Raw genomic sequence first — 14,172 nt, 5'->3', positions numbered from 1 at the left:
CCCTGCAGTGGAAGCACTGAGTCTTAACCACTGGACCGCCAGGGAAGTCTCCCCTCAAGATGCTTAAACAGAAAATATACAGACTGACGATCAAAAAGGCACACGTCCCCCCTCCCCCCGACCCAGGTTCCAAGAAGACACATTAACTGCAAGGTACTTCCGGTTTGTCAAGTAGTGTCACATGACTCTACCTGAGCGGCTTTTCGAGTTTGCCCACACGGGCAACCACGCTCCTGTAACCCCTCCGCTAACCGGAAGAGCCACCCACACGGGTGGAAGAGCAGCCTTTTGGTTCAGGTGGGCTGCTGACTCACCTGGGAGGATCTGTCACCATCCTCCTCTCAGAGGCGGAGGGACCAGCAACCTGATGTCAGGATCCCCGCGGGCCAGCAGGAGAGGACGACTTCACAGTACAGGAAGCAAGCGAGTCGGGGATGGAGGACGGCAATCCTGATAAGCTGACCACGTCTGTACTCAGGAGACAGGAAAACGAACCTCCACTGGGGACGAGATCACAATCGGCCTGGAACTGTGCAGAATTAATCATGCTTGACAAGCGTAATTGAGTTCTGACACCTCTGGGTTCAACGTACAAGCGTCAAGAATAAAGACCCCTCAGTCCCCGCCGATCGGCTCCTTGTTACACTCACACGGAAGTACCAGCTTATGTTAACAGCACTGAAGAGGAAGAACGAAAGTCTGAAGATTGATTTCCTTGGTGCTTAAGAGCATTCTAAGAATGTAGATGTGAAGCAAAAGCCAGTAGCCAGGGTGATTCTTCTAGAACCTGAGTCAGCTATCATGGCCCCTGCTCAAGAGCCCTGGCTGCCCACTCCCCACCCCAGACTGCACCCGTCACTCCCTGCTCCAGCCAGCCCAGCCTCCTTGCCCACTACTTAGGGCCACCGCAATCCACGCTCTGGCCACAAATGATCTACAATCTTCCCGGGGCCCCCAAGTCTCATTCTGCATCAGCACCAGCCCAAAGTCCCGATCCCATCACAGGAATAGGCTCTGATGGAGGAGTCCCCGAAACACAGCTCCAGGGGTGAAGGTCCTCTCAGTCTGAAGAGAGACGACTTACGTGCACTCTGTCCCCAGGACCCGCCACACACACCCCGACATACGATGGGCCAAGCCTGGGGGAACTGCTTCAGCCGCTCCTGTAGGGGCTGGGGGGTGCAGGGGGGAGGGCTGGGCAGGACCACTGGCGTGGCTGCTCTCCGCCCAGGTCTCAGTCCTGCTGCATCGGTGACTCTCCACGCCTCTGGGATCCACCTCTGAATTACGCTCCCTTTTCCGTGAAACGCAGCCTGTGTTTGCAGCTGTGTAGTTTCTTCAACCTGCTTCCTGACACTAGAATCTTGAGGCTCCAAAGGCCTCTTTTCATTCTATACTGCCCATCCATTTCAGTCCAAGCTGGCAGTGTTTCTGCCAATATGATTCTTTCAAAAGCTTTTTGAGTCTCCTGTGACTCTTACTGCGGCTCGATTCATTACACAAGAGCCACACGCACAGGTCTCCTCAAAATAAGCCCTTCTCTGCCTTGGGCTCCTGGGGGACATAAGCTTCTTAGACGTCCTGTTGTCTGATGCAAAGGCTCTCGACCTTCCGAGGTCCTAACCAAGCATTTGACAGCCACGGCCTCAGCTTCACTGCAGACCCGTCTCCCCCGCCATCCTCTGGGTTTGATCTTTGCTCTGAAGCCGTTTCTTCATGTTCACCTTGTTTGCCACCCAGGAAGGTGGGCATAACTGAGACCACAAAGGGCGCCCCCCCCCCCCAATTAAACAGCCCTTCCCTCCGCATTCTCGCCTCTCTGAACGAGCCGTGGGAAGCCAGAGGCAGCTCCGAGGGTCTGCCTAGAAACCCTACTGGCCCATCCAGCCCATAGGTCAGTGTTTTCCACCACCCTGTGCGCAACAGGGCTGCCAGCGGTCACCACGCAGCAGGGGTCCACTTTGCTTCGGTTCCCAGTGTTCTCACCCATCCTGGGAAGCCTCCTCCAGGCCCTGAGGCGTCCCCTGTCCCCCACCCAACAGCTCTTGTCTTGCTCAAACAGGCTCCAGCCGATGTCAGCTGCCAAGCCTCCCCCATGTCTGAGCACTGCTGGGGTTCCGTACACCATATTCCTACCCCAGGGCCTTTGCACTTGCCGCCCTCTGGGGTGAACGCCCCCGCCCCACCCCGGCAGCAATCTCTGCTCACACACCACCTAATAGGGCATCTCCCAACCGCCCCCTGCCCTGCTTCGCTGCCCTCCTACCCTGTAACCTGACACCATATTTACCATCTTCCGTCCCCAAGAGCGTGAGTGCAGACTTCGGGGCACCCTGTCTCCTGTGTGTCCCAACATCCACAAGGCTGTCTGACACACTACGAGCTCAACGCATGTGTGAAGCCAACAGGAAGGCCTTCTGGCCTTTCAAAGCACCTTGAACGAAGTGACCGATGCCCACCCCTTGCTTAAAGGGAGCTCAGCATCACTTCCAAGGGGGTGTCCACGGGGCACGTGGCCACAGCTGCAGGCAGAGCTGCCTGGTGCTACGCGCGCCGCTGTGGGTGGGGCAGCCCCTCAGGCCGGCCCTCGGCTCTGGCGTGGACTGCCCGGCCCTGGTCTGTCTCGGGACACAGGGAAAGGCCCTGTCACCCCAGCTGCCGACCAAGCAGCAAACCGAGGCCCCTGGCTTCCTAGTAAGTCTGTGGGCGCACACTCCCTTCAACCAGGAAAGCCTGGGTCCAGGGAAAGCACACACCGGGCCCACCGCTGACACCAGGTCTGGACCCGGCTCCAGCCCGACCAAGACCCCAGGCCAGAGCTGCAAACCTCTCAAAATGCGGTGCTCCTCGCCGGGCGGGGTGGGGCAGGGCCACAAGCCCGGGCACGACTCTCCCCCCACTGCGTGCCACCCTCCCTGGGCACAAGCCAAGGGCAGGAATCCCCACAGCAGGCAGCCTATCTGGCAACGTAGTAAGTCAGTTAAAGAAGGTCCTTTTTATTTTTGCAATGTCATTCCATACAAAAGCAATAGAAACGTAACAGTCTTAACAAGAAGTTTACAACTGAATATTTGAACAGAAAATCTGTACACATTATCATTTACAGCAATTTTACACGGTAAATTAACTGACTATAAAAAAAATGTTCTTTCTAAATCCTTCTGCTGTCTTAACTCTTGGAGTAGTATAGGTAGAAGGGCTACTTAGTGCTATTTACAAGTACCAAATTAAGACTGTATAACTTACATAAACCCCATTAACCTACCAGCTCAATTTAATATCTGACTATTCAGTGCTCTGTATGAGGAAAAAAAACCCATCTTGACATACTGACAAACAGCCCAAACCCTAACCCTTTCCATAAAGATATTAAAGGTATCCGATTATGAGAACACTCGGCCAGATACCAGTAAAGAAAGCCCCGTGAACATATGCTTAAACCCAAACCAGCCATCTGACGAGTAGCAATTAATGCCTAAAATACTTGTGGAAAACCAGTTACGGTACACTTGTCAGGTTAACTTCAAGGATGCAGAGATTAAGCAATTAAGATTGTTGCAAGATTGCTTCAAGTTCAATTTTCCTCGGATTTAGTTCCATTTACAATTTAAAACATGCAAAATACACTCCCTATACATAAAATTAACGTTTCTTAAGAAAATAAGGCAAGAACATCAATTCACCAAGAGACTGTACACTATGAACAGAAACCCCCAGTTACAAAGGCAGGACGCATGCTTGGTGGGCCACCCCGCCGGGGGAGGCAGCGCTGCTCCCAGGGGCCTCCAGGTGGCGCCGGTTAGCTCATGGCCGAGAAGTCTTTCAAGGGTTCAGTTAAACAGGCTTCCAAGTCAAACGCGTCCTCGGCCTGGCAGTCCACGTGTCTAACTTTGGTAGGGGTGCCACAGTACATGTCCTAGAAGACAGAAGCACGGTCACAGCCGGTCCCTCGGGCACACTGGACTTGCTGCCAGAGGCGCTGAGCAGGGCGGCTCCCCCTCCAGGGGCTGAGCGCCCCCCCCCAGGAACGCAGGATAGGCCCAGGAGAGCATCCAGCAGATACTGCCAAGCTTCACTTCAGCCGCATCTGTCAAACTCCCACCCCCCGCCCCCCCCATTAGTGACCAAGTGACCTTTAAGGGCCCTGAGCCGCAGCCGCTCAAGCCTAACAGGCCTAACAGGAGCCACCGTGTGGATGGGACACGCCCAAGGACATTACCGGGACAATCGGGAAACCTGAGCGCGGCTTTACCACGGCTGCGTTTCGCGAGCACAACAGCGATGCTGTGGTAGTGGCCGTGCTCAGCGGCGAACGCGCTGCCCCCGGTGCCTCGGGCTCGAGCAGTGCAGGCCGGCCAGCCGGGGGGCTCCGCCTCGCCACCCAGCCTTCTCTCCTGTCCCGCGAACGCCCCGCCGGCTCCCACCTCTCCTCGGCGCCCCGGGACCTCCCGCCAGGACCCCTGCCTCTGATCTTCAGGGCCTGGCCCCCAACCTGCGCCCGTGCAGGCACCGCCCCCTAACTTCTGTGACCACGAGCCACACGTTCAGAATCGGCTTCTTGAGCTGGGACAACGGTTACTCTTAATCCAAACCAAGGATGCCACCCGCTGAGATCGTCATGGGTTTTAGTCCTGCCTGTGTATAAATATCCACAAAACTGGGATCATCCTATGGTTAAGTATCCTGTTTTTATTTATCTTGACCATTTTCCACGTTATTAGTCTTCAAAAACAATCTGTAGTAGCTGTATTCCTTATGAATGTAATTTTGTCATTCTCTCTTTTGGACATTTGTGTTACTTTTTTTTTTTTTTGGCCATGCAGCTTGCAGGGTCTTAGTTCCCCGATCAGGGATTGAACCCGAGCCCCCTGCAGTGGAAGCGCTGAGTCCTGACCACTGGACCTCCAGGGGACTCCCTGTGTTACTTCTAACACCTCGAATAGTCACAAAGAGTACGTGGGATGCAGATGGTCCCCAAGACTGGAAGGACACGTCCCAGGCTTATCAGGGTGACACAGATGGAAGGCAGGCAGGAAAAGGCAACTACGCACTTTTATTTTATATGCTCCTGACCTGTTCAAATACAGTATAGGTTGATCTTATATAAAGCAGGAGCTTTTCAAATATTTATGAGTTATAGTTTTTAACCTATTTTTTTACTTAATGTGCAGAGTATTTCCACATGTAAATATTGGGGCCGTCTCCTTTAAAATAACAAAGGGATCCTTTTACTAGTAGTAAACTGCTGCTGTGTATTTGGCTTGTATACGTGCAGAGAAGTCTGGAAGAACGTGCACCCAACCAGTAACTAGAGAATTAGAGATGAGGCAATTCTGTACATTGCTTTTCATCTCTGGAGGTTTTTTCTTCCAAAATCATGTAATTTTTTAAAATTGGCAAATGTGGGGAAACCCCTAGGCCCAAAGCATTCCTCCACTTATAACAACTAGCAGATGATTCCTATACTAGCAATTCACCAGGACAAACTATACAGTCTAAAATTAACAATAGTGACAAAGCCTGTGAACCAGAGAAGAAAAGGCCTTTTACTTTTAAATGAAAATGGTGGTACTCAGTAGTTAGATTGAGCCCAAAATCTAAAATAAGGCCACTACCTACAAACTCCATCAAATCTGACATTTCAATAAAGTCAGAGAAAGGGGTAAGGAGCCCCCTTTTCATAAGCACCAGAATCAAATTTCAGCTTAAACTTCAGTTTTCAGAGGGGCATATGTTGTCAACAATTGACCTGTAACACTCACGCGGAGAGATAAAACCAAGGAAAGGTACTTACGAAGTTATCCTGAGAGCTCGTCTGGGACTCAGAGCTGCTCTCCGCAGATTCCGTCTCCATCTCCCCGAGGTCTACAGGACGTCTGCGCGGTCAGAACAAGCACATCAGTCAGCGCGTAACAGAGCCAGGAGAAGGCAAACGCCACCACGGCCGCGCTGCCCGTGAGCGCTGACACGCATCTCCTCTGCTCCCTGAGGGACCCACCAGCTTTCAGCGACTCCCCGTGCGCCAGACTGACCCTCTGCCCGATCACCTCGCCGGGGTAAAGCACGCAGTGCAGGCAAACACGTCCACCCGGCTCAGAGCACACAACCGCCTGCCCACTCTTGCCCGTGGCCAACTATCTGTACACAGCCACAGGCATCCTTCCGAGTAGGAGCGTCAATAATAAAGCCCAGTTTGGGGGGAAGACAGACACCGTGACAAGCCATACTACACATCATCACTCATTTGTCCAATTTCCTACCCATAGAGAGAATGGGACAATAGTGACACCGGACCCCGGGAAAAAAATCAGTGTGTGTCTGTGAGGCCAAACTTGTAAAGACGCGTCAGACATCATTTCAAACGTGACAGTTTCTAATAAATTTCCCCAGCACAAAGCAGAAACTCCAACACTTGAATGAATAAACGTGTCTCTGAGGGAGGGAGAGGCTCAGGTCGAGGGAGCTGAGAAGAGAGGCCGCACAGACAGTCTCTCCACCTCCGCGCTCAACCGGCATCCTGACCACGTGGCAGAAACTCAGGCCTGAGACCTTTCCAACTAGACACAGTTTAAAAAGATAAAAGCCTTCCTTAGATGAAAAAAAAAGACCTTTCACGTTTATAGCTCAACATAAATTATTCACATGCTTTTTAAAATGTTTATCTTAAAAACAAACCCCACATATCTCTAGGTTTCCTAAGATGAGTCTGGCCGAGCTACAGACAGTAAAGCCGGCCCAGGAAGCACACCCCCCTCCCTCCGGCCTCTCCCTGAGCCTGCCCAGCCGGCTTTATACACTCGTGCAGAGAAAACACACACACACGAAGCTGTGACCACAGGCAGACGTTATGCACGATAACCTGCCACACAGTGACAGAGCCACTGCGATCACCACCCGAACTGCAGACACGGAGAACGAGAATGCAGTAAAGACGTACATTTCTTGCAAATCACATCCTTCTTCCACTGGAGGATCCCAAAAATGCAGAGCCACCTTCCAGAGTTTGATCTGCTGGTCCCACGATCGTCGACTATACTTCTTGAATTTGTTGGGGGTTTTGGGATGAATGCCAGGCTGTCGAAGGTGCCTACCGGGAGAGAGGGATTATCCTGGCACACACCATCCACATTTGCAGGTGAGCTTAAAAGCACTACCTCTCTGCCTCTGCTTTCCTTCGCAATCCATGCCCCAGAATAGGACATCTGCACTTCTTTTTTTTTTCTTATAAAATTCACATATCTAATCTATGTATTATTATTATTTTTAAAATTTTATTTATTTATGGCTGTGTTGGGTCCTCGTTTCTGTGCAAGGGCTTTCTCTAGTTGCAGCGAGCGGGGGCCACTCTTCATCGCGGTGCGCGGGCCTCTCACTGTCGCGGCCTCTCTTGTTGGCGGAGCACAGGCTCCAGACGCGCAGGCTCAGCAATTGTGGCTCACGGGCCTAGTCGCTCCGCGGCATGTGGGATCTTCCCAGACCAGGGCTCGAACCCGTGTCCCCTGCATTGGCAGGCAGATTCTCAACCACTGCGCCACCAGGGAAGCCCGACATCTGCACTTCAATCCTGCCAAGCAGCTGGTATACTCTCTAAAGCTCCCTTTGTATCCTGAGTGCGTAGCGGGAGGGGGGACGCTGCTTACACAAAACGGGGCAATACTCATATCTTTCTCTAATAAAATCTTTACAATCTGTAACTTGAACTTTAGTTTTCCCATCATGTATTTTAGTAATCTTACATTTATAAGACAGCTATGAGTCCTGAGACATGAAATGTCATCTAACATTCTAAATTATGAAAATGTTATTTTTTTATCTTCACGTCCTTCGTTTCTCAGTCACCAACCATTCTTCTTTATTTATGTAAGTGCCTGAAAGTCATTAATAATACACTTCTTAGCAGGTGTGAACTACACCCAGAATCAGATTTACCACCTAAGCAACTCTTTAGACGGCAATGCCACATGACTTGACCAGGACATGCTGGCGAAACAAGACTACCTCGGGACTTCTTTAATATAGCGATCGTAGGCAATGGTGTTCTTCCCATAGTTGATCTGCTTCTGTCTCCTCATCAGGACACTTTCATCGGTCTCTAAGTCAGCTGGCAATGCTGACATAGACTCCTTCGAATCCGAACTGAAGAAAATGAAATGAACAGAACAAGCCTCACAATTAAGATCACTACGTAAGAAAACGCTTAAACACAATAACGGGAGTATTTGCCCTCTGGATTCCAAACCATATTAACCCCACAACAGTCCAGAATCTTTGAATATATGGGAATTTAGTACACGATAGATACATATTTCAAATCAGTGAAGAACAGAAAAACAGTAAATGCTATTGAGACACTTAGCATCTCATGTTCACAGTTTTTTTTTTTCATTAATAAACTACAGGTCTATTAAATTAGAAAAGAAATAATTACACAGCATTTACCTTCCTGATGATGATTTTCTCTCTCTTCCAAAGTCATTTATGAGGAGTTTCCTTTTATATCTGAGAGCAAAGTAAACGTTGCTGTTTTTTAAAAGGTATAGAAATGAACACAATGCTTTTAGAGCTAAGACAGACCCACAGGGAACAAAGCCTCCCTGAGGGTGTGGTCTGGTAAGTGGATTAAGTAACAGTAGGTGGCTTCTTTTATTTTCAACCTCCCTCAACCACCTTTGAGGTGAAGATAAAGGTTACGTGCCAAGATCATACAAGGTGCTTAAAACAACCAGGTTCTAAAAAAAAAAAAACTACTGCCGCCAGCTAAGTAGTGAGACCCAAACGACACAGAAATTTACATCCCTCTAACCCTGAAGCCTTTAGAAAAAAATAAACATGAGTTGAAATACAAAGTTTTTATTTCTAATACCACGATTACTTATTAAGGAGACGTGTGCCTGTTGGGCACTGCTCACCTTCTTGGAAAGACTGCACACCTTCCCCCGTCCCCCCATCCCTTGTGGATTTCACCGGGCATTTCCCTCCTATCACAGCAATGACCAACACCCAACTTTGCAAAAGTACGTCACCAAAAAAGCACACTGCAATCTAACAATGAAAACCGTGAACCGCGCCTCTAGCTAGAAGCTCATGCAGGTGTCTAAAAGATGTCACGTATCACGGTGCCTCCTTCCAAATCTAAAATTCTCAACCTTCCCCAAGTTTGCTGGGGCATCCCAGTAAAGCCTGGATACCGGGAGATAATGAACCACCCCCTGAGAACTGAGAAACTAGTTCCTGAAATCATTTTCTGTAGGATTTCATTCTTTCTGGAACTCCAGTTGAAAAGACTGGCTTCAGGTATGACTAAAACCTATTTTCAAATTTTCAGACCGCTGGTGTGTAGTGTGTGCTAGCCTCCTTGACATACAGTGAGCTGAATTCTTACCGCCCCCCTTCCTGGTGGGAAGTAAGGCAGACCACCATCATCAAAAGCTCACATCACTTGGGTCTTATCAAAAGCAGCAGCTTTCCATCAGAAAGCGTGTGATCCACAGAGCGGCCCAAAACAGTGCTCTGGACAAGATCAGGCCTGCTTTGCAAGGCAGGGCAATTTTCAGAAAGGAACAAAGAGGGGTCCACCGACAGGAAGGTCAAGACAAACAGGGGTCTCCCTGCGGCACTTAAGAGCTGCAGACAGTCCCCAGCAAGGGGTGACACTGGGGGTCCGGATACACAAGGACATGATGAGGATTGTTATAACCCTGGTGAGCAGAACACAAAAACTGCATAGACCCAGTCAAACAGCCTACCGTTACAGCTGGGAAAAATCAAGATCTATATAAACACGAGAACTCATTCAAAACACTGAAGCCCACGTCTGTCAGCTCCAGTTCACCCTTCTACCCAGGCATCCTACTCACCCACACACATGCATTCTCATGGCTGAAAGAAATTAAGTGGTCACAACCAACCCCCACGTGTGTCCGAGCCTTTCCAAAGACAGCAGCTCTAAATACCATCGACCGCTGCAGAGGGGGAGGAAGCAGTCTGGCCCTGCTTCCCTGCTGACAATGAGGACATATTTTCTCATCAGAATTAAGAACAGACTCTTGGTTCAATATACTTCAATTAATTTCGAGCCACAACATTTTAACTCAACGTTCATTCCCTGGGTTGGATGGCATCTCTCAAAAGGAAGAAAGGCCCCCAAATACCAGGGAGAATGTAATCCAGGGGGGTGAGCAGTGGTGAAGGATGCATCATCTGAACTGCAATGAGCTGAGGAAGAGGAAGTGGCTTGGAGTTGAACTTGAATACACAGCTCTGGGTACGACTGCAAGGGGTTCACAGACCCCCAAGTCAGGGACCCGTCTCCGCACGCACTCTGGCATTTCTGAGCTGTTAGCAGCGCCACCTCCCACTTACTGCCACCCTGGAAGGACAGCCCCAAGACACCAGTTCTCAAATTTCAGTGAGTGGACTCAGCTGAAGGGCTTAAGCCAGGGCTGGGCCCCACCCAGTTCCCCACCCAGCAGGCCTGGGGTGGGGCCTGAAAACCTGCATTTCTAACAAGTTCCCAGGAGCTGCTGACGTGGCTGGTCTGGGGCCCACCAGACTTTTAAAAACCACCACTCTAAGATATGCCTCAAGTTTCACATATAATTAAAAACACCAGAGGTAACATTTCAAACTGGTCTGAAATGCATACCTTGCAATTTCTTTGTTAACTCTAGTCCTCATTTCATCTTCTTCGACTGCACTTGCCCAGTCTGAACATCTAGAACGGGGCTTAGGGCCTTCGGGAGTGGTAAAGCTGCAATAAAATGAAAACGCACATTTGAACCATGACACAACTTTCAGTTTCCTTTCAAATCGTGCATCAGGAAATGTTCTGAGGTTGTCTGGAGAGTGCCAAGAAAACGGGCTCCAGAGTAATCTCTGCTCCATAACTTACTAGCTCACCGAGTTCAGGCAATTCGTCTGAAGCCTCCTGGGCTCTGTTTGTTAAACAACTTCTGTGCGCTCCCTATGTGCCAGTGCAGGGGAAAGGCAGACAAAGTCAACAGGTATCATTGGCACCAAAAAGTGTACCTACCTAGTACAACTACTTTTATTTCCAGAAACGAGGGTTTTTTTTTTAGGATTTTAAAAAAGATTTCAGCTAATACATTTTTAGAGCTAAGCAGAGTGGCCAGCACTAGTGGCTAATAAATGTGGTTACTATTTACTTCTAGACGCACACAATTAATGGCTCAGGATATATCACATCATAATTAAAATGGGGGGGATAAAAATGTACTTCAGAGTTCTTACTACATTAGCACTTAGTCTACAGGTAAAGGTGCCCCCTAGAGTTGGGTTAAATTTAATCTAGAAGCTTAGTTCTATCTAGAGCTCAAGGAAATCTTTAGTCAAGTTCAGGCAATTTGAACTTGATGCCAAGAACTCCGGCAGTTGGAACTGTTGCTACGTCTGTTACTTAGAGATTAGATGTAAACTTACATTTTTACTTTTCCTCCTCAGCTTTCTACTGGCCATCACTGGTATATCAAAAGTGGAAACTAACTTCGACTGCATCAATAAGCGACTTTATACATTCTAGCTGAAAACCCAATGGCATGCTTTGAAAATGCAACAGCAATAACAAAAAAATAATCCCTCTATGTAATTATCATTTCTCTCCTTATAATTACTCCACCCAGAGAAACTCAAATTGGATCCCTAAAAATAAATTTCCACAGTCTAAATATGGTTGGCAGGGTCTGAAATCAAATTAATGAGCAAATTAAAATGACTCAATGACTGTATGGCAGATACAGAAGAGAACCAAATGGAGGCTTGTCTAGGGCTGGACGCCAACATCCTCACTAGTGTGTCAAGAGATCCAGGTCTAAGTTGCCCAGCCGTGACAGATTCCTGAATTTCTAAAACGTGCTTACAAACGACCTTTCACTCCATCTCATGTTTTGATAGCTTGATACAAACTACCTTGCGTGAAACTAAAATTCATTTCTTAGATTAGGCAAATTATATTCACCGACTCACCCTATCTTAAGGACAAGAGTACTTTTGGGAAAAGTGGTCAAGTAGAAAACAAAGCCTGTTTTACACAATGAGCTAACGTCCCTCCAAAGGGACCAGTTCTTGCGCCCCTGGAGATGTAAGTGGCTCCACTCACCACGCGCCCCCGTGTACTCCCCGCTGGCACCACAGGGGGTTGTGGGAGTGAAAGCACACGCACAGAACAGCAGGGGCAATGTGCCTAGGACAGGAGCATTCCTGCCGGAACAAGGAGGCCTACGGGGTTGCTGTGAGCCAGAGGAGTACCCACAGGACACAAAGGAATGCAAAGCACTGTAAGGCTGTGACACTTTGTCTTCAGCTAAAGGGCTCAGAGCATGATCTCAAAAAACAGCATTCCATTACCTGTCCTTCACATCTAGCCCTAGGGCTGTCAGGGCCTCTCCTCCACTCACATCTCTTCCCAGGTAATATCATAATCCCAAATCTCTAAAAGCCACGTATATGCTACATTCAGCATCTGTGCCTCCCCGACCAGCCTGTGAGGTCCCGCCCGCTACTTCCGCAACATCCGCTCTTCACTCACCTGAAAAGCGTCTTAGGCCTGATCACCAACTCCTTCCCCAGACCAGTCTGCCCCACCCCCGTCCTCTTCATGGTGGCAAAAGGTTCCACGAGCGACGGAGGGTCTCCAGGCCGAAAAGCTGGTCGCCCTTGACTCCTCCCAGCACCCACCCACCCGTAACCCATCAGCAAGCACTGGGCCTCCTGCCTTAGAAGCCCATCCGGAGGCCCACACTCCCCGCCGCCCCCTTTCACCTGAACTTGGCCGCTGCCCCCCCTCCCCGCACCCTTCGCCCTCCTCTAGTCAGGCTCACACAGGCCCTGGCGGGCGCTCGCCCAGGGACCCCCCATCTCACCCGACGGAGGCCTTCACCTGCCGCCCCCGTCTCTGAAACGCCTCACCTGACTCGCTGACCCACCCGCGTCAGGGCGTAAGCAAACAAAAAGGAAGTCTAGGTGGACACGGCCCCCTGACCTCCCCAACACGCTGCTCAGCCAGAAAGCCCCCCAGTAAGCGTGTAAACACGCACACGCTGCGGCCGAGACTCGGCAGAGGGAAGCGCCTAGGGAGCGTCAGGGTGAGAAGAGGGGCGCCCGCCTCCTGGGACGCTGCTGTTGACACCCGACTCTTCCGAGCTGACTCTTTTACGGGTCAACCTGACTGACTGCGCTGGGAAGCCCTAAGTTCGTGGTGGCCCCCAGCGCCAGCCCCGGAACACAGCAGGGCTCGCTGACTGAGATGAGCCCGCTTTCTGTCGACAGCCATCACCGAGACACCCCGCCGGCACGTTGTGGTGCGCAGGTGCCGGGACCAGTCAGGGGTGGTGACCCAAGGGCGCCCCGACTAGTGGAGAGTTGTTGGTGACCCACCAGCACCCCCTAGTCGGTCAGCTGCGGGGACCCCCCCGCTCCGGCCCCCGACGGCCGCGCCGGGCCCACCTGTCGGGTCTGCGGTGGCCTGGCGGCCTCGAGGGGCCCTCGGCGTCCTCGGGCTTCCGGCGCCTCCCGTCGGCCGTGCGCTTGCGTCCGAGGCTCCATCTTGCGGCCGGCGGCGGGCTGGCGACAAGACACCACGTCAGGGCGAGGCAGCCCGGGACCCCTGCCCGGACCCCGCCCGCCGCCGCTCTCCAGCCCGGGAGCCCCCCGCGCGCGGCCCGGCCTCACCTGGCGTCGCCGTCGCGGCGGCTCCCGCACCCGGGGGAACTTCGCAGCCGGCAGGCCATGCGACGCGGCGGGCGGGATCGTGGGGGCCTGGGGGTCCGGCTGTGGCGGCGGCGGCGGCGACGGCGACTTCCTCTCCGCGCGACGCTGACTGACTGCGCGCGCCCCGCCCCCAACAGCCTTTATGGGCCGCCGCCCCGCCCCCCGGACTCCCGCGCGCGCCGGGCCGGTCGAGACCATCGGGCCCGCGCCGGGGGGAGCCGCTCGGAGGCGCGCGCCCCACAGGCCGCCCAGGCCGGGACGGGAGCCGCGAAACAGCTGCCCCGCGTGCTGCCATCCGGGAGGCGAAGGGGCGCCGCCGGGTTGACTGAGGCGAGGCCCTCAAAAAAGGTTGCCCCCTCCGCCTTGGAGGCGGCCGGGCCGCCGCGACCCTCGGACGCTGATTGGCCGCGCCTTCGCGGGCGGGGTAGGGGTATTGGCGGGAGAGTC

At 51.8% G+C, this 14,172-nt stretch overlaps 1 protein-coding gene across 1 annotated transcript; it reads right to left on the bottom strand.

Moving 5' to 3' along the window:
- Window positions 1-2,976: 2,976 nt before the first annotated feature.
- Window positions 2,977-13,830, bottom strand: SLBP (stem-loop histone mRNA binding protein). The gene is made up of 8 exons (XM_068543597.1): window positions 13,687-13,830; window positions 13,462-13,578; window positions 10,646-10,750; window positions 8,440-8,499; window positions 7,999-8,136; window positions 6,938-7,087; window positions 5,795-5,876; window positions 2,977-3,916 (listed from the first exon to the last, which is right to left on the bottom strand). The coding sequence occupies exons 1-8, from the start codon at window positions 13,743-13,745 to the stop codon at window positions 3,800-3,802; spliced, it is 828 nt and encodes a 275-aa protein (XP_068399698.1). The 5' UTR covers window positions 13,746-13,830; the 3' UTR covers window positions 2,977-3,799.
- Between the last annotated feature and the right edge of the window lie 342 nt (window positions 13,831-14,172).

The sequence above is a fragment of the Eschrichtius robustus genome, chromosome 4 (genome assembly GCF_028021215.1).
Source record: "Eschrichtius robustus isolate mEscRob2 chromosome 4, mEscRob2.pri, whole genome shotgun sequence".
NCBI lineage: Eukaryota > Metazoa > Chordata > Mammalia > Artiodactyla > Eschrichtiidae > Eschrichtius > Eschrichtius robustus.
Note: the sequence above shows the minus strand (reverse complement) of the source record. Positions and strands in the feature narration are given on the sequence as shown.